The 20904-nt window shown below is 43.1% G+C and overlaps 1 protein-coding gene across 1 annotated transcript in view; it reads left to right on the top strand.

The window, feature by feature from the left end:
- The window catches only part of arid5b (AT-rich interaction domain 5B), a 73495-nt gene that overhangs the window by 21427 nt on the left and 31164 nt on the right, over nucleotides 1-20904 (top strand). Inside the window, exon 4 of the mRNA XM_030379254.1 lies at nucleotides 9814-10050. Coding sequence (XP_030235114.1) covers nucleotides 9814-10050 — 237 coding nt within the window. The remainder of the gene's footprint in view (nucleotides 1-9813; nucleotides 10051-20904) is intronic.

The following is a 20904-nucleotide window of genomic DNA, read 5'->3' as shown; positions in this document are numbered from 1 at the left end:
CAGATGGCAGCGGGTTTTTAATGACATATTTCTGTCTGTAGGCGCGTCCTCTAAGCCGCGGCATAAAGCCTCCCCTCCTTGGAGAGCACTCAGGCTCCAGCCACTATCATATGCTGCGAGTGTCACTGCTTTCTCCACTGCCACATTGTCGCGTCCCCCCAGCTAAATAAATCCCATGTAAATTGGGTATTGTGTTGGATGTAATTATTGAAAGGGGTTCCAGTCGGCTTACCTCGGCCGACTGTTTATTTAAAGCCTTTTCCTGCTCTTCTGAACAGATCCCCTGATAGAGGCAGAGATACAGAGGGAGAGAGAGAGAGAGAGAGAGAGAGAGAATGAGAAAGAGAGAGAGAGAGAGAGAGAATGAGAAAGAGAGAGAGAGAGAGAGAGAATGAGAAAGAGAGGCTCTTATATAAGGACAGGAATTCACAATAGAGTCCTGCTGAATGACAGGCACCCCCCACCCCACCCACTCCATCCCCCTTACAGTTTTACCAATGGGAAACACACACGTCCTTAATAGCCCTCCTTCTTGACTTCCCTATAGTATTTCTCTTTCCTCCTCCCCCCTCCTCCTTCTTCGTTTTTTTTCCTGCTCCATTCTTTTCCTTAAAAACATATTAAATCATGTTTCCTCTTTGGGCTGGCGGCCCACGCCCTCAGAAACCACTCTGGGTTGATAATGGGGCCTGGGGCTTTGAGGAAACACACACGGCAACTTTGATCTGGAATGACATGTCATTCTTTCGCCTGACCCAATTCCCAATCTCCTGATAAGATGTTTTTTTCCCCCTCCCTCTCCTTTCCCCCCAACCTTCTTGTGGAATTTGTTCAAATTGGAACTGGCTGTTCCATTAAAGATACATTTAAGGGCAATGCGTCATTCGTTTTATTCTGATGGAGGAGGAGCTTATGTTTGCACAAACACAACAACTGTTGCCTGCCTTACGACCAGCTAAGGAAACCAATTGAATAAAGTACAAGCTGGACAACTTTCCTGTTTGTCCTGCTTCCTTGTTCCTTCCCCTCGGTTTCTTTCACTGGATCTCTCTGGGTCTCCGGATCTGAATATATCTCTGGGTGTGACAAGTGCTGCTGTCCCAGCTCCCAGTGGTCCCAGGTCCTAGTGTCCCAGTGGTCCCAGCTCCTAGTGTCCAAGCTCCTAGTGTCCCAGTGGTCCAAGCTCCCAGTCGTCCCGGCTCCTAGTGTCCCCCTCCTAGTGTCCCAGCTGGGCCTTATCGTGTCGCTCTGGGATCTGTGTCTGATGAAAGTGTCCGTCCTATCAGACGTTTCATCCTCACCTGTGTGTGAAATTAATTTAGCCTTGGTTAGTATATAGTAAGCGGAGGGCTTGTTGTTGAAAGTTTAAAAAACGAGAAGAAAGAAAAACAAAAAAATAAGGTGGGGAACATGAACTGGATGTAATATTTAAACCGTGTGATGTTTGTGTTCCTTTCAGTCGCTGCCAGAGCAGTTTGGTTCTTTTCATTTTTTTCCCCTGCGTTTTTCTTCTGTAGCTCCGCTCTGCTTGACTTCACAGAGAGCAGATTCACTGCCCTTCAAAAACACACACACCAGCAGTTGGCCATTAGTCAATGCCTAGCTCTGGAGCAGAAAGCGAATCTGTCACAACGCAATGGGAGAACAGCATGTTGATTGTCAGCGCTGCTTTCAACAAACCAGTGTGTTGCTCATCTTTAGTTACAGGCCCGACTGTATTGGCTCTAGCTGCCCGCCTATGACCCCGAGGTAATCATATTTCAGCTCTGCGATGCAAAAAAAACGGCGCCAAATTCCCCACACAGCACAAACAATATCTTAATATCGAACGAGACCGTGCTAGGCCCCGGGGGGGGCGCTCCGATAGCTGTTTTATAACGAGCCTCTTAAAGGTTGTTTGTTGCTATTGTTGCAGTGTGTCATATAGTAAAGGGAACCAATTTGGGCTTTTGAATCATTTGGTTATGTTTAACAGGAGCTGTTAAATGCAAAGTTTTCAATCTGGCAATCAATAAAGCAGGCAGCTGACTCTGGCCCTGTGCCAGATGCATTAGGCCCGCTGGAGACGGTTGCTAGGGAGCGCAGGCTGCTTGGGGCAAAGAATGTTTAATGTAATAGAATCACATAAATCAACCGCAGGAAAGTGCTTGTGTTTTCTCTTCTCCTTCTTCTCCTTCTCCTTCTCCTTCCTCTATTCGTCTCTGTTCCTTCTCCTCTGCCATCAGCGCTGCTGTGCTGTGAAATAACTAAACCATTGGATATGGGCGTGCGCTGGTGGAAATATGCTGTTGTGCTTTCATGTTTACGACCTCGACAACCGCAGAAATATGGCAGATGGAATTTAAAGGAAAGTCGAGTTGCATTTTGCCTATGAATGTACCGACTTGTTATTCCCCAATCCGTACAATATATGTTCACGCCAGCGCAGCCCCGTGCAATATTATTCAGTCCTGATTTTTTTTCGGTTTTCATAGCTGTGTGTCCTCAATTTCCGTGTGCTGCATACTCGATTAAATGAGACGAAAAATTATAGTAAGCAATATTTTTTTTCTTCTTCTTTAAAAGCCTGCTGCCCCACCCCAACTGAAATGAAGGAGGCACTTTGCTGCTTGACCATAATTAAGAACAGGAGCCAACATGCATTGCTCTCTCTCTCTCCTTCCCTCCCTCCCTTCTCTCTCCCTCTTCCTCTCTCTGTCTGTATAGTTCCAATAGAACATTTCCTCTGGGTTCTTGTGCCCTTTTGTGGGAATATGATTCCCCCCTCCCCCCCATTCCGCATACACTCTTAAAGCGTTTGCAACACACAGGACATGCTTTGTGTACGTCAAAGCCCTGATATCTCTGCAGCGCTCTTGTATAGGTGCGTGCACGGCCCGGGGGCGTGCATGCGCACGGCCTAGTGGTTGATATTATGGGCAGAGGAAAGACGAGTCCATGGCCGTGAGTGATGTAGTGTTGGTGACTGACTGCTGGCTGCTGTCGTTGGACTCATTTGCAGACACAGCGTGTTATGTTGCGGGGTTCTGTCGGATGAATGTGAATAGGGTTTAAACCACGGGCTCCCTTTGAACAGAACACGCTCACACAGCCCCAGTAGTGACACAACACACAAGCGCTTTTCTCCTGCTTTATTTATCTTTTGAGTGATTCATTTCAATGTTTCTTTATGGGTTAAACACACACACACACAACTTTCGAATTGGGAAAATGCTGCCTTTCATTTTTTGCTTTAATTTTGTTTTATCCCGTCATAGACATCCACAGCACGATTAAACCATGAATCACCCATCGTCAAGTGGTTTGTTCTCACTTGCAGACGCCTTGGGCTCTCTCTGCTCCCCCAATCCCCCGTCCCACGCCTCATTTACATTCAGTGTCATTGACAGATGCTGTTTGTGTTTATATTAGGTCAGCTTTCAATAACATGAAACCAATATCCTCATCAAATCGTATGCCTGCTGCTTCTTATGTAGCCGGCGTCTCAGACGGTGTCCTGTGTCCTAGTGCCAACCCAGGGAGAGAGAGGGGAGGGAGAGAGAGATGGATGGGATATGTGTTATATGTTATGAGAGAGAGTCTAAATGAAAACAGGGCAACCTCTCTCAGATCAATACAGAGCACAGGAGCCTTGAGGATGGAGAGAGAATATCAAACTGCCGTCTTTTCCTTTCTTTCTCACTCTCTCTCTTTATCGCACACACACACACACACTCACACACACACACACACACACACACACACACACACACACACACACACACACACACACACACACACACACACACACACACACACACACACACACACACACACACACACACACACCACAAACACACAACTCTATTCCTGCCTTCTCCTCTTTTCCTCCTCTTTTCCAACATATACCCTAACTACCTCTCTCTCTCTCTCTCTCTCTCTCTCTCTCTCTCTCTCTCTCTCTCTCTCTCTCTCTCTCTCTCTCTCTCTCTCTCTCTCTCTCTCTCTCTCTCTCCCTCTCTGTCTGTCTCTCTCTAGCTCTCTCTTTTATTCAAAAATATAACTATATAAATAAATAAAACAAAGAAAGGAAAAACGAGAGGGAGGGAAAAAAGGAAACAATATGAATTCGACATTATTGGCTGTGGGTTACATACTTCACCATTTTCTGCCAGCCCTAGAGAAGCAGCTAGGGGGAAGTTGTAGCATTCGGCATCCAGGCAGATAATGTGGAAACGTTGACAACAGCACATTTCAGCCCAGCCAGTGATTTAGAATGACAGCGGGCGACAGAGACCAGCTCTCCCTCTGGTTTTTCGCTGCTATTCTGTGAAACAGTGAAACAGTCAGCGCCTGAGATCTGTGGTCAGAGTTCATGGCCTAATGATTGTTTCTAAGCTCTGTTTGAAGGGAGAGATACAGTGAATATAAATGAATGCAGTTGTCTTTGGTTGTTTTCCACCAGAGCCTCGCTCTATTATATCTTCAGCGTGGATATTTAGAAGCGTACTTGAAGAATACAGTGGAGTTGACACACATTTGCTGAACAAACACCTCAATTATCATTCAGCCTTTCACCTGTTCTAGAAACTAACTCTCAATAATATATCTTATCTTCTTCATTTTGAGCAGCCACTTGCAATGTAAACAAAAGTCATAATGAATATGTTTCAGCATGCGGCATATTGTGAGATTTATGTAATAGACTGTAGATAAACACATACCACATAGTCAAATGTTCAACATGTATAATTACACTAAACCCTCTTGCTTTTGTGTGTGTGTGTGTGTGTGTGTGTGTGTGTGTGTGTGTGTGTGTGTGTGTGTGTGTGTGTGTGTGTGTGTGTGTGTGTGTGCGTGCGTGCGTGCGTGCTGTGCGTGTGTGCGTGCGTGCGTGCGTGCGTGTGTGCGTGTGTGTGTGTGTGTGTGTGTGTGTGTGTGTGTGTGTGTGTGTGTGTAATTAATAGTATGCCTGATCTGCACTAGGAGTGGAACTTGTGTCTGGGCACGACCCACCTCTGTATCCGTAATATGGTCATTAAACTCTTCTTCCTGGTGTTGTTCCTGTTGTGAAAACATGGGGAGATTAACGTGTTCTATTCCAAACTGACATTTCTTCCTGGCCCCTCTGCTCTGGTGATGCCTCGCCCTGTTCCTCCACAGAAGAATGGCATGAATGTATGTGACTATGATCTCAATATTACATTAGATGTTTAACTTGTTTTCCTCGTGACCGCCAAGCTCACTACTGTACACAATGCTGGCAACAGAACGAGTTCAGCATTTGTGGGCTTCATGTGTCTTCAAGCCCACCGCCAGAGAATTGTTCCGAATAATGGTCTTATTTTGGTTTAACTGTGAGGAGACAAGTAAAAAAAAAAAGCAGGCAGAAAAGAAAGCAGTGCGGCATTGTGTTGTGAAATGCAGTGTAAGCAGGTCAGCTCAGCAGCAGCGGGCTTCTCTGTTTTGCTATCATCGCATTGTGCCTCCTTTTCCCCTGCTGTCAAGGTATTGATTGGACAATGGTGAGACACAGATAATATAAGTCTGCCTGGACTTTATATATAAGATATTACAGATGATGTAAAAAATACAACCCGGAGAATAACCAGGCTAAAACTAAAAAAAGAAGGCGAGAGAATTGATGCAGAATATTATGGGTATTATAGATGTGTAGGAATCTGCTGCATCGGATGTTAACTGCTACTGCTTTCTCCGGACAGCCTTCCCTTTTCTCGTATTATTATTATTTAGTGTCTGAACTTCATTGTGTTTCCAGCAATGGCCTCAATGGTACTAACCTCAGCTGTCCAGTAAGGGGTTTATGACCCCTGACAACGTTGTAGTTTATGAGGTCAGCAGCTTTTACAACACACGGCCCTCCAAAATAATCTGCCACTACCACAGCTGTTTGATCAACTCACTGTGTGTACCGCTGTCCCCCTGAGGGGATGTGCAAGGGAGAACATCAGAGAGAGAGAGTGGGAGAGAGAGAGGGGGAGAGAGAAAGAGACACACACGGAGAGGGAGAGAGCGAGAAAGAGAGAGCGAGAGGGAGGGGGGGAGAGAGAGAGAGGAAGGGGGAGAGAGTGAGGTCATATGAATAAGCAGAAAACAAGAAGAAAATGGAAAGAAGGGGGGCCGGGGGGAGGATATGCAAGAAATGCATGGAATGGAAGACATGTCGGAAACAGAGAGGAAGAGAGGAATACTTATGCAAAGGTAGAATCGCTCTTATTTTGGAAAGGTCAAAGCTATAGCCAGTATGTTCCCTTTTAAAGCCAGCATAACTCGCTGTGTGCGTGTACATGACACGCAGAAAAAAGCTCCATTGAGGACGTTATATCACAAACAGAGCCTCACACGCAGAGAAACATCCACCAAGGTGACTGGGTCCCAGAGCTGCCGACTCACTGTCACACACATTAGCCTGCTGCCATAAAACACACACGCACGCACGCACGCACGCACGCACGCACGCACGCACGCACGCACGCACGCACGCACGCACGCACGCACGCACGCACGCACGCACGCACGCACACACACACACACACACACAACACACACATCCTCGTATATATACACTTCACAGGCTGTACTTGCAGTTGGCTATGGGACACACACACATACACATGTACAATGCACAGATTCAGAACAGTTATTAATGCCCTTCAGGCGCTGGCTCTACCTACAGCCTAACCAAGAGAAACTCTGTGAAGGACGAGAGAGAGGTAGAGAGAAAGAGAGAGAGGGAGAGGGAGATAGAGAGCAGGTTGGGCTATGACTTACGATACAATTATTACAATTCTTGACATTTTGAAAAAAGCCCCCTGTTGTCTCTGAGCTGTGATTGCATGCGTCAACTGCCGCATTCTTTGAAGAATGTTCAGCCAAACGTGTTTGTGTGTGTCTTGGTGTGAGTGTGTGCACTTAATGATGTATCTAAACTTGAACGCCATATCATTCTCTTTTAAAGTGGCATAGTAGTGGACCTAATGACTTTACTTAGCACTGAATACATCCATAGCTAGCCGGCTATTAAGGGTCACTTACCTGGCTCAGAGTCCTGGCACATTTTAATTGTACGCAAAGGCATGACCTCGATGACATATGCCTGCGTCTCATTTAGTTCATAATAATAAAGAATAAAATCAGCACTTTTTTTTCATTGTATATTTTTAATACAATGTTGCATTAACACAGTTTGTTAATGCAACATTGCCTTCAATGTTGCATTAACAAACAATATATCCTACAATTCATTCATTTATTCTCAAACCCTCCGTTCTTTAATTGACTTGTGACATGAGTTCTTGAGTCAGAACAATAGAGAAATAGTAGACACTGAAACAATGGAACATATCCTTCTTCCTCTGTGCTGCAGCGGTCTGCACGCATTGTTTGCCTGTGCTCAGCAGTGCTTTGACCTGGTTACGTGGATACATTGGATCAGACTGGAGTGAGTGTCCCTCTCCCCATCACAAGTTACCGTGAGCAGATTCCACACGAAGCAGGAGCATTCTTGATGGTTTCAAGATGCGGCCTCCCAGCACCCAATTAGACTGACCTTTAAAACTAACTAAGCATGTAGTGAGGGGATTACTTCCTACATTCCTACCATTCCAATGCAAATATCAGAGGATGTTTTGTGTTCATCAGCCACAACTCTATTCCAGTATTTATGGGATGTTTTATATCGTATCACAAATGTTGTCATAAATATGATCACGTTGTGTTGAATCAGAAATGATGGCGGATTTCATGTCTTTATTAGCCATCGTATTTTTCATCATGCTAAGCTATTTGCGGATTTCTTTAAACAGCATTGACAGATGTAGGATTGTTGTCATGTAATATAACGCATAATCTGCAATTTTTAATTAGGTGAGTGCTGCATGCAGCGTTCAACTAGTGTTCTTCCTAAGTTTTATTCTTTCTTTCTTTCTTTATTATTTTCTCTACACACTTTGGGACCTATCTCCTTCCTAAATATTTCACCTAGAGACTCCATTCAAATTTTAAAATGTTCAGAATAGCTTGGAATTTTTAATATATTCTGCTTTTAAAATACAACCTTTATAACATGGGAGTCAATGGGTGGACGGCGGAGTCTTCAACTGTTTAAGACGTAACTAGTTCAATTGTTATCTTCGTTCAAACCATTTAACAAATCTACACACTTGCATCTACAATAATATCTAAACGGAATATCGATATCATTTAAACTTTATTCAGAATCACAGTTTTAGTTTCATACCGGCTTTGGTCTCATTGATTTACGTTCAGGCTGGAGCGTGATGACGTTCAGCAGTGTTGCCAGATTGGGCGTTTTTTCCCGCCATATTGGGCTAGTTTTGAAGGATGTTCAGGCAGTGTTGCCAGATTGGGTGTTTTTTCCCAACTCTATTGAACTACTTTTAATCACGCGCACCAGCAGGGCAGGGCAATACATTTGACCTTTCAGATTCTTCAGTTCAATTCACTTTACATTTCTGCATTTTTAGCAATGCTTTGCGCTTTTCAGTCAACTGTGACAGTATTTGTTTCCAAACATTTACATTTCTTAAATGGTTTGCATGTTTACATTGTTTATTCCATTTAGACTTTTGTTCAAATCCCTTAACTTGATTTAAGCCATTTAACGTTTCTTTAATGTCTTAATCTATGTGGCTTTATTAAAAAATATTTTCAACCTCACTTTGTACTACAGCACTCACCGCATTTTCTGCAGGAAATGCATTTTCTAGTTCACAATATTGTTGGATTATAAGGTTTATTTCAACAAGGTCAGAATTCTTTGCATAATCCCTGGGCTTTGGATACCATCTCACACCACGCACACACACGCGAACATACACATAACACACACACACACACACACACATAACACACACACACACACACACACACACACACACACACACACACACACACACACACACACACACACACACACACACACACACACACACACACACACACACACACACACACACAAACACACCCACACACAGGATTCCTTACCTCACCTCGAACTGCTTGTTAAAGCGTGTCCCACTAAGTTGTGAGATCTTAGACTTTTCTTGACATTTCATCTCTAACCCCCTTTTCCTTTTAAAGGCAATGCATAGCTTTCACTCCCCGAGCATGCAGTGCTATTATCTACTAAGTGGGCATTAACGGCTCCATTCTATCCAATTCTGTTAGCCCGTGCTGGTGCTGAGAATTGGGAGGATGTGAGAGTGAATCTAAATGTCTCCTAAAGCTTTATTGGAAATGGAACGGCGGTCTCAGATGCTGTCCTTTCAACTCTGCCGAGCCTTTACCTGACTCTGCTTGGCGGAGAGCAGGGTCTCTGTGGGGGATCAAAGAGGTGTGAATGATTCGCCGTCCCCCTTAGAGATGGGTGTTACCTTTAGAGACAATTGTGATATCGGATGTAAAACAATAAATACAAATAAACCCAGAATAAACCCAGATCGTTTGGGCGTCGAAGGATCTTGTTTGCCTCAGGGGTGTGAGTCAGGAGACGGTGCAAACACAAAAGCCTTTTCCTCTCGCTACAGTATATATTTGGCTCCCTAGTTACGATGACAACCGAAAAACGGATGTTGGAACCAAACAGCTTACAAACGCAGTCAATCCAATTAAAATGTTGGTGAGAGTGTTGGAAGTTAGTGCTAAATAAAAACCAACACTTTATTTGCTTTACTTCTGCTAATGTGTGACCACATATTTGTAAATGGTTGTAGGGATTTGAGCCTCAGACGTGCCAAACGGTTTCCGCTGGTGTTAATTTGTTCCCTCCCCCCTCTCTCTCGCTCTCCCCAGGCCAAGAGGAGGATGGGAGCAAGGTCCTGGTCCTCAGCTACCCCCAGTACTGCCGCTACCGCTCGGTCCTGGCCCGGCTCCGGGACCAGCCCTCCTCCTCCGGGCTGCTGGTGGACCACACCGTGCTGGCGCTTGGCGGGATCGCCGCCCTGGGGGGCGACACCAGAGTCCTCTACTGCCGGGACACCTTCGAGCACCCCGTGCTGCTGCAGAACGAGAGCATCTGTGACGAGTTCGGTGAGTGATCGTCTTTTGGTGTCCTTGGTGGTGTTAGCGTCGTAGCCGGTGCAGACCAAACATAGTGAGCTGACCGCGGCCCCTGGTGCGCGGTTCATATGCCTCCTCTGACACACCTCCTTTTCACACCTCCTCTGAGATTGGTATGCTCCGCGAGTGAAGCGCGGGAATGCCCATCCACGGTAACATTGCTGTGAAACGGCGACAACAAATGCAATGGCCACAACCATTGTATACCTAGCTTCTCTGGTGTTCTTAAAGATCTCCTATTATGCTACTTTTCTGGTCTTAATTTCTTATTAATGACTCCTATAGAGCAACCTGACATGAATAACAGCACAAAAAACTATGTAGATTTTCGGGAAACTCTTCTTCTCATCTGGGCGCTTTCAGCATTCTCTGTCAACACTCGGCTTCGTCCTTCTCCACCCCCTCGCCCCCCTCCTGCCAACCCCACACCGTTGTGATTGTTTACCTTTCGGAAAAACAGGTTGCAGCATTACCATACATGGAAAATCCGGATTGTTCTACGTAGATAAATCCCGGAAATTTAAACAAGTGAATCTCGACCGGCGTCCCTAGTGTTTAGCGCTTTGCACAGCCACCCCAGACGGTCAGCAGGGAATACGTCTAAATGCATGAACGTCATTATTTGACACTTTAGTATGGTTAAACATGACTATAAATCATGACAACAACGTTTATAGGTCATAAAAGTCGAAAAAGCATAATAGGTGCTCTTTAAAGTCCTTGGTGCCCTTAGTTGGCCGAGCTAACTGCCCAAGCATCCTTATCTTTGTTTTGTGTCACCCTTTGTCAAATGACAGCTGGGTAATTAAGCTTTATTAAGCGTTATTACTTAGTTATTTGTTGTTGTGTAGCTGCTAGCTGAAGTTAATACATGCGTGGAGTTATGACACACTCCTCTGTTTAACTAAAGACAAAAAACTAAAATAGGCAAACAACAATCTATCAGTGCTTGGATAATGAATGATGATAATTGGAATTTGCTTCGTTGATGATACAAAGAAAACACCATTGTCTCATAAATCACACTTTTTAGGAGCTGTGTTCTAAACGCAAAGATTGTAGTACAACATCTTTCTTCTGACATTTCCGAAAGCATGATTAATTGATGCATTCATTCTCATTTATCGCTGGTGTACTACTTTATTACACGAGCAGCTAACAGTATGCACCAGTAGTCTTGGTGTGATGGCATGTGCAAAGTTGCAGTGTCACGTGGGAAGTGTAGTCCTTGGACACACTTGAGTGCAGTGAGCCCAACAATTTTCATTACTTTAGAAGTATATTTAACATTAATTAAATGTTCAATGTATGACAGGTATGACATTTAAGTCCTAACCTTAAAGGTTGTAAACGTAACTTCTAAAGGATAAGGAGAAAGCTATTTTAATTGTGCTAAATCTATATATTATTCACTGCTACGATTTTTCCACACATGCAATTCTCAGACTGTTGTTAAATGTAAATGGACTGCATTTATATAGCCCTTTTCTAACCATTGGCCACTCAAAGCGCTTTACAATATTGCCTCACACTCACCATTCACGCACACATTCACCCACCGACGGCGGAGTCAACCATGCAAGGCGACAGCCAGCTCGTCGGGAGAAAACAGTCAGGGTTAGGTGTCTTGCTCAAGGACACATCGACACTCAGCTAGGAGGAGCCGGGGAACGAACCAACAACCTTCAGGTTACCAGCCAACCCGCTCTACCTCCTGAGCTACTGCCGCCAGGCTCAGTAGCTCAAAGAGATTATTCTTGGGCAGAGATCTCTTTTGTTCTTTGCCTTTATTTCATTTGACACTCTTTGTTTGCGGTCTAACCCTCTTATCTCTTGGCTCAACGGTTGACAAGCCAAAAAACACTTTAAGTTCTCTGAGTAGAACAGCATAGACTCTCGATCAATGTTGCTTTAATTGAATTAATTATAGCCTGAAAGTGGATTCAGTACAGTACTTGATAATTGCCAAACATTTGCAATAAAACATTTGCTAACCCATTTTCCAATATGGTAATTTAATTCCAGTTCACCTCATTCCGTTTCTCCCCCCAAAGAGGACCGCTTTGTTTATTGTCACAACGACGAGTGACGACCACTCAGACCGGCGAGTTGGGCTAATGAAAAGCATTCTGTGGTACAAGTGAGGAATTTGAAAGTGCTGGAACATGTCTGTCTGCCATTCACAATGCCTTAACTGTATGTCATAAATCCCCAAATGTTATCAACGCCAAGCCGTGGCCAAACAATGAAACGATGTGATTCATCGCGCTTTGTATTTCCCCTCTGCTCAATAGGCTTTTTGTTTAACGGCAAATTTCACATTCATAGTAATGGCTGCTCTGGTCAAAAGTAATTGTTTTTCTCTTCCTGTAAATTTGCCAGGAGGTAATTGCGTTTTTTAAGAGCGGCAGAGGTGAGAGCAAAAAGGGAAAACTGTTTAAGGCATTGGAAAAATACGTTATGAATAGCAACACTAACATCCTGTGGCTGCCATTGCTCATTCATTTTGGCACTTTAGCGTGTTTTGCCGTTCCTTTGTGAGTTTAAGCTAAAGGTTTACTTGTAGAGCAGAGGGGGGAGCTATATATGTTGTGTTCTTTGGTTTTTCTACCGCGGCGACCAACAGTTCAGCGTTATTCACTTAAGGGGGGTTTAGCCGATCTGAATTAAGCATATTTTCCCTGGCATGCGTAGCTGCTATGTTCTGATTGGCCTCGGAACAACAGAGGTCAATAATAAGAGCCCTGGCTCTGAGAAGAAACCCAAGGTCTCTCTGTTCCCATCGTGGATGCAAAAATAACACATGCACAAGCACACACACACACACACACACAAAGAGAGAGAGCGAGAGAGAGAGAGAGAGAGAGAGAGAGAGAGAGAGAGAGAGAGAGAGAGAGAGAGAGAGAGAGAGAGAGACCATAAAGTCCCTCGCCCTCGACAGGCCCCTCATGTAAAAGCAACTTTGAAATACCATATAAAACCCACCTCGGCTGAGCTAAATACCAAGCACATTGATCGAGTGAGCGGGAATAATAAACAGCTGTAAAATAAAAGGAGCTTTAAATGGTCCCGGGGAGTGATTTCAGGGATGTTCCTACGCTTCACTCAATGCTAATTCTGACCTTTTGGATTCAGCCAAATCTGCTGTGGCAGCTCTAATGGCCGTCCTCGCCGCTCAGCTAATTCATGAAAGTGTGTCAGGTTACCTCCGGGGGGGGGGGGGGGGGGGGGGGGGGGGGAGAACCGTCGAGCTGGGGGGATGACTCAAGGGTTAGGAAAAAAACAGATTATTGCATCAATGATTTGTGGGTAGGTCTGTTTTCGGAGTTTGGGGAGAAGCATTTTTATTTATGAACTTAAGGATTTCATCCCACTGTTATTTGGTTTTGATTGTATCATTTATTGAGGGCTTTTGAACACATGCTGGGCACAAAATTATGTTCTGAGTGGAAAATTAGTATTTGTAGCATGTTTTGTTTGTATTATTTAGTATTTTTCCGTTGCAGTGGTATTCTTTGGCTCAGCCAAAGCCTAGTTTTTACTGTTACTTACTATTACCATCAGGTTGTGTAAAAGTGGCTCTTATGTCTTGACATTTGCGGTCTCCGACATTTATTTTAACAGTCTGAGCCTTATCTTAACCAGAAATACCATCCTTTGTGTTGCGTCAACGCCCATGACCTTGTGTTATAGTTATAACATGTATATTTAAAAAACAAAACACTAAAATCTCAGATATTGGCTCACAGCATAGTATCTAATTTGGAGTGTGATATTGTTGCTCCTCCCTTCAGTTTAGCTTAATCTGTCGAACACCTGTTTCTTACACCAGATTTCCGTTTCATTTTGCCCATAGCAAATCATTTCATCAAATGAATTCCCCAACCACATTGTTTATACATACCATCAAAACGGACACAAAATGTAACCCGTCAACTGGGAGCGGAAGTTGTCTGGGACGATATACTCTGAGACACACATGCACGCACGCACGCATGCACACACTCACGCACGCACACCTATTCAGCCAAAACGTTATGGACACAACTACAGCCAGTCAATATTTGCTGGTTGTGTGGGAGATAGTACGAGTCATAGCCTTTGAATGGCACATATTGGCACAAATCAAAGATTAGTGAATGAGATAATAGTCAGTCGACACTAGATACTACATACCAGAACAGTGTTTATGTAGCGTGCTGTAATTCTAAAGCATTTCCTGACTTTGCTCTGTGACATAAATCCTTTGTGCTGTTTTGTATTCTTAAGTGATAGAATGCTGATAATTTTTTTGTAGTTCCATGAGAATTTGGCAAGGCTTCCCTATATGCTGTATATATATATATATATATATATATATATATATATATATATATATATATATATATATATATATATATATATATATATATATATATATATATAAATATATATATATATAGCTTTAAATGCTTTAACAGTTTAGGGGGTTAAGAATGAAAAAGGACAAGAATCAGAAACTGTGCATGTTTGGAGAGAATAAAACATTGACAAATATCCTTATGCTGACCTTCCCCTCCCCTCCCCTCCCCTCCCTCCCCCGCTGCAGTAACCCAACACCCCTTGTGTGCATATTGCTTAAATCAACAGTATTTGGAAAGTTAGTGAGGCAATCTCGTTCGAGGCAGAGCACTTGAGAGCAGGATTTTGTACTTTTCCTCCTTCTCTCTATTTTTTCTCTCTGCCCTCTCTTCCTGTCTCTCTCTCTCTCTCTCTCTCTCTCTCTCTCTCTCTCTCTCTCTCTCTCTCTCTCTCTCTCTCTCTCTCTCTCTCTCTCTCTCTCTCTCTCTCTCTCTCTCTCTCTCTCTCTCATGTGTCCTACATTCTGTGTTCTCATTCCTTGGCAGGGGAACCGTATAGTTTATGTACGGCTAAGTGTTTTTTGTTTGAAAGATCTCTCTGCTTGGAGCTCTTTTGATGTTTATTAGAAAAGAGCATTTTCAGTGGAATCCTTTGGAATCCTTTTTTGTAATCCTTGAGGGCGGGTTGATGCTGACAAAAGAAACCTAAGGAGATTTATTACTTCAATATATTAACGCTAACCAGATGTAGCCATCATAAACAGCATTTCTCTTTTTCCCTCATCTATTTTTATAATGTTGTGCGTGCCAGGGTTTTTGTTTCTCTGTCTTTACTCATACTTTGTGTGTGTGTGTGTGTGTGTGTGTGTGTGTGTGTGTGTGTGTGCGTGTGTGTGTGTGTGTGTGTGTGTGTGTGTGTGTGGTGTGTGTGTGTGTGTGTGCGTGTGTGTGCTTTCTGCATACCTGTGGGCACATGTAAAAACGGTTTGTGTACAAAGCTAAATTAGGTTAAAGTCAAGATGGGGGGGCAGGGGGGGGGGCACACAAGCAAGACAAACAAATGACTAGAATGTAAACACGGTGAAGGCAGTAAGCTGATATTTGTCTTTTCGCCATCGCTGATTTATTAATATATATTTTGTGTATTTTTGTGCGTGGGTGAAGCTAATGCTGATATCCATTAAGGAGCGAGAGACACTTTCGTAGCTCTTTTGGTTTTGTCTATTTATTTATTTTTCCGTAGCTTGGAAACCTTCCCTTGAGGGTTGTGTTGCTTAACATTGTGTTTTAACTCATTATCTGCTCCTCGTTTGGTTTCTGTTTCCTTCAATATGAAAAAGGGATTGACTGAAATATATGCCAGATACCCCTGCATTGGGGGGGGTTCTCTGATGATTTTCATTAGTAGACTGCTCACTAAGCCCCCATGTGATCCCCTCTGCCTTGCGGAGTTGTGTTTGCCATCACTCCTTCTCTGCGTCTTTCATTACCCATGTGTCACAAAATACACACACACACACTAACACTTAAACGGGTAAAGAAGCCATTTGATGCATAAAGGTTCATCATAACACAAATAACACATGTAGGATGGCTATTGTCTGGGCAGTTTCTTCAAATACATCCCCCCCTGTAGGATATCACATGCATATGTGACATGTTTGGATATCTGTATAATCTGGACTGAGGATCATATTTGTACAATACAAGCAGCTTGTTCTGACTATTCTTGGAAACACATGTCCACACACACTACATGTTTGGTATCCTACTTGATGTGTGTGATATGGGAATACTTTGGTAAAAAGCGTGGTTTGGTACCTTCCGTTTACTCAAATGCAAACTGCGTGCACCCTTGCTGAAAATGAACTATTTTTTAGTTTCTATGTTACCAGTAGCATTAGTATTAACATGTCGCGGAGAAGTCTAAGGCCAAAAGGATCTCTCCTATCATCCCTATTATGTCATCCACCACAGACCCGCAGCAGAACCAGTGCGTTGCTGCCTCACTATTTTTAGCCGATAGAGGACAAGGAGATAGGTGATGAGCTATAGGCCAGTGCGTGGACCTGATTTTATTAATAATACCCTGTTCTCCGAAGAGAGCCCTACAGAGATATCTGTTTCAGATGTTTCATTAGCGGAGAGATGGACAGGAAACACAGTTCACTCTCACCATTACACAGCAGCCCTTAGCGGCTTGTAAAACACAAAGTACTCCATATTTTGCTGACATAGTCTGTACATTTTCTTCTTCTTTTCTAAGGATGCAAATGTAAGTATACGTTTACATTTACATTGAGCGATTTGGCAGATGCTTTCATCCAAATGTCAGATTTGTTATGTTTTGATGAGCAATGGGATCTACCAGGGTTTTGTGCTAATACACTTTGACGATTACAGAATGAGTCAAATTATATACGCAAATCATCGATTGTTAAAAAGAACGATTAAAGTAGTTATTTGAAAAGCCCTATTTGGAAGAGTTATCTTTCTCAGAACAATGTCTTAATATTAATAAGCGCCTTTGCGCCTCGACTTGGCAGATGGCCATATCTGACTTACTCCTGCTCACTACGCCACACTCACTAGAGACCTCAGGAACAGAACCGTAAACGCTACACCGTTATACGCGAACAAATCATGTTTCCCCTACCATATGCACTAAGCATTTCTAACCTGCAGTACAGCTCCTTTTAGTCCCAGAGACGGGGATGTACAGCGTTTAAGGCATGGCCCTTTGTTGGGAACACTTGGAGCCCAGGTTCTGGCATGTGTGACTCATCATCATATGTGTGTTTGTTTTTGAACAAAGCATTGAAGTCCGCCATGTGCCAGGGTAGCTCACGCTCAGAGGCTGAGCATGGAGCCCCTCTACCAGCCTGCTGATTTGAGAGGCAGACAAAGGAGAACTAAGTGTTGACTTTGGTATGCGGGTAGCGGCTTGTTTTGGGTTTGCCTTCCTTGAAAACGGGGGCTTTATGTGTTACCTTGGAACGATCATAAATTAGATTTCGCCACTTAAGTTAAATAGGACAACAGCCAAGAGTGCTGCTCATGCATCATGTTCAGGGGAAAAGTTGTAAAATAGCTATTATGAAACAAACAATGAAAAATAACTAAATAAAGCGTTTTACCATTTAGCCTTTCTATATTGATGGAACAGGGTAATGTGTAGACCATTAACAGCTTGTTGTTGATCTATTTCCGTGTAATGGATGCATCACTGTTTAAAAGCAAAACAACAAAGATTCTGAAATGCATGAACCAATAAACCAGATCAAAACAGAAGAAGCCAATTATGCACCCTACAATATATATCAATTTTTTGTTTTTAGATTTTTTTTTAATATTTTTAATCTCCATCGTTAAATGCTCGTTAGGCTTTTGTGTGAATGACTGGATGAGGGTTTGTTGGCCAACCAAATCCAATCAACTGTAACTGGAGCATGATTTATTAGAATACATATGTTTTATTGATTTATGGGCTCCTTGTTTATACATGCATTCATTTATTTATAGGTCGATGCTGTGATTTGTTTTCTTTCCTCTGCGTAATGAATAGGATCAGCCTTGAAGCTTATCCACTTGTTCCCGCTCAACTCTCTCTCTCTCTCTCTCTCTCTCTCTCTCTCTCTCTCTCTCTCTCTCCCCCGCTCTATCTTTTTTTTGCCCTCTTCTCGCTCTCTCTTCTTTTGCTCTCTCTCAACTCTCTCATAACTCCTATCTCTTTCTCTCTACCCTTTTCCTCTCTCTCTCTCTCTCTCTCTCTCTCTCTCTCTCTCTCTCTCTCTCTCTCTCTCTCTCTCTCTCTCTCTCTCTCTCTCTCTCTCTCTCTCTCTCTGTCTCTCACTCTATTTCTCTCTGTATATGCATCCAGCTATCATTCAGGTAATACAATCAAGATTGTATATAAAATTGGCTCTTTAAGATGGGAGATTGATTCTGCTCTTAATGAGTTACAAAGAGATATTTCTGACGGATTTAAACTCAAATACCAATTTGTAACTTGACTGTAGCCTGCTTTAAGCATGTGTTTTAAACATGATGTAACCTTGATGCTGTTTTTCAGTTGGCCCCAGGGAGGGCCGCACTGATTGAAATGGGGACACAGCACTTTGACATATTTCATTTAATTTTAAAATGAAACTGCTTCTTCATTTTTTGCCTACTTACCACTGATACTTGTTCATATTCACGCTGACGGCATGCTATAAGCATGTATACTTTTCAGAGATAATCAACAGCTTATTATATAGGTCATGGCTTTCATCAGGAAGCCCATGTACATATTACATTCAGTTTTTGACAGGGTTCACAAATATAGCACTGTTAGTTTACACTGACGGCATGCCCTTGAAAAAACAGGACCACCTTTTTTGGATCAAGTTTCTGTCAATCGCCTCTACAGTCGAACTGTGCTGACTGGTGTCTTGTTTATTTTAGCTTCTTTGTTTGCTATTAGTTTCTTAAATGCGCCTCATAAAAACACTCGTGCAAAAACATGGTAGAATCGTTTATCTTCTGTTGCTCCGGCGCGTACATTCGGCGTTCACAAGCCGAGGTTCACACCTCTGTGGAAACACACTCGCACACAGCTCCACAAATCCCAACGAGGATGATTTCATAATCCACGGCAATAATAAACTTCTTTGAACAGTTTAATTGGCTCTTCCTGGAATGGCTGCGCTCCGCTTCATTTGATCTGATGAAAGAGTAATGTTGCGTCGTCCCGGGGGGAGCAAGTACAAAGGCACACAAATAATGAATTAAGAGCACTAGCCATTACTTTCTATTTCTCCCAATCGCCGCCACAATGAACGCAGAGACACAGAGCTTTTTACACGCATTCATGCCCTGACTAGCTTTAATGTTCAACGGCTAATTACATTTATTAAGCTTGTTTTGCAGTTAAACAAAGATTCCCCCTTCCTCCTCCTGCCTTCCAGTGGACTGCAGTATCCAGGGGTTAGGGTTTAAGATGATATTTCATTTAGAAACGCTGCAGCCATTTTGAATGTAGAGCAGAAGTGTGCGCACAGGTTAAAGAAACCAGGGACATGATGCGGTATCTTAGGATATAGTTCAACATGTCTGTATGGAATGCAAATCATTCTCACCCCAATGCTTATGCTGCATGTTAATAAGAAACAGTAGTAGGTTATGCTAAACCCACGGAGGAGAAATATGTAAAATTGAAACTGAAAAAGTCCTGATGGTTGGGGTGAATGTCATATTTCTCCTGCGGTGGAATATTAATAATGACAGCTTGAATAAAGCGTACACTGTCCTGGTATCGCCAGAGAAAAATGTGCTCATTACCAGGACACGGCGATCTCTCTGTCTTTGTTGCCCTCACAGACAGACACACACACAGACACAACGACACACAGCCACACGCACACACACACAAAAACACACGTGCACAAACACTTGTACTTTGCAGAAGACACTCCACTTGCTAATTGTATTTCTGACAACTTACTTGTCTCAGCGTCACCCTGAAGCCAAAGACATCACTCTTCTAAACAACATTTGCTTAAACATGAACACTGCACACACACATACACACACACACACACACACACACACACACAAACAAACACACATAAGCACACAAGCACACACAAGCACACACAAACATACACACACATGCCACGCATGTAGGCATGCATGAATGCACACAGGCACGCATGCAAAAACACACATACACACACACACACACACACACACACACACACACACACACACACACACACACACACACACACACACACACACACACACACACACACACACACACACACACACACACACACACACACACACACACACGCACTGATATCTCTTTGCTCTCTTATGACTACTTTAGTCATGTATGCAAACATTTGAAAAAAAAACAAATGGAATACATAGAAAATAATTCTGGGAATTGAAGCCAAATTAAAAATGTCTGGAGTCTTTTTTTTTTTCTTTTTTATCTCCTGGTAAACACATACACACTCGTCGGGCTTGTCTCCATGGCAACAGCAGTGGGGTGCGTGCCCGGCCCACTGTTTTGATAGCTGCTGCTGATTATGATTGATAATTACTAGTTGACTGGTGGTGTCCTCGTTTCTCACTAACATATGGCGGGGGCCGCCCTTCCTCATGCCTCTGCCTAATTGTTCCCCTTTTCTGATAATAGCTTTTTAATGTCTCGGTTTGTTGCAAACATAGAGCAATGTATTTTATTTATTTTCTCCAACACCACCACCACCACCCGGTTTGTAATTACATCTGCTCTGACAGTTTTTAGATGACAGCGAGGGGAAATAGATGTGAAAAATTGGAGCGGAGAGAGAAAGAAAAATGAGAGAGAGATGAGAGAGAGAGGATAGGAGGGGGAGGTGAAGAAATCAAATTGATTTGTCATTAAATTTATGTTCCCCTCCCTATACAATGGTTGAGTTAATTTGACAGATTATGAGGACATGGGAAAAGA

Source organism: Gadus morhua, chromosome 15, assembly GCF_902167405.1.
Source record: "Gadus morhua chromosome 15, gadMor3.0, whole genome shotgun sequence".
Lineage (NCBI taxonomy): Eukaryota > Metazoa > Chordata > Actinopteri > Gadiformes > Gadidae > Gadus > Gadus morhua.
Note: the sequence above shows the minus strand (reverse complement) of the source record. Positions and strands in the feature narration are given on the sequence as shown.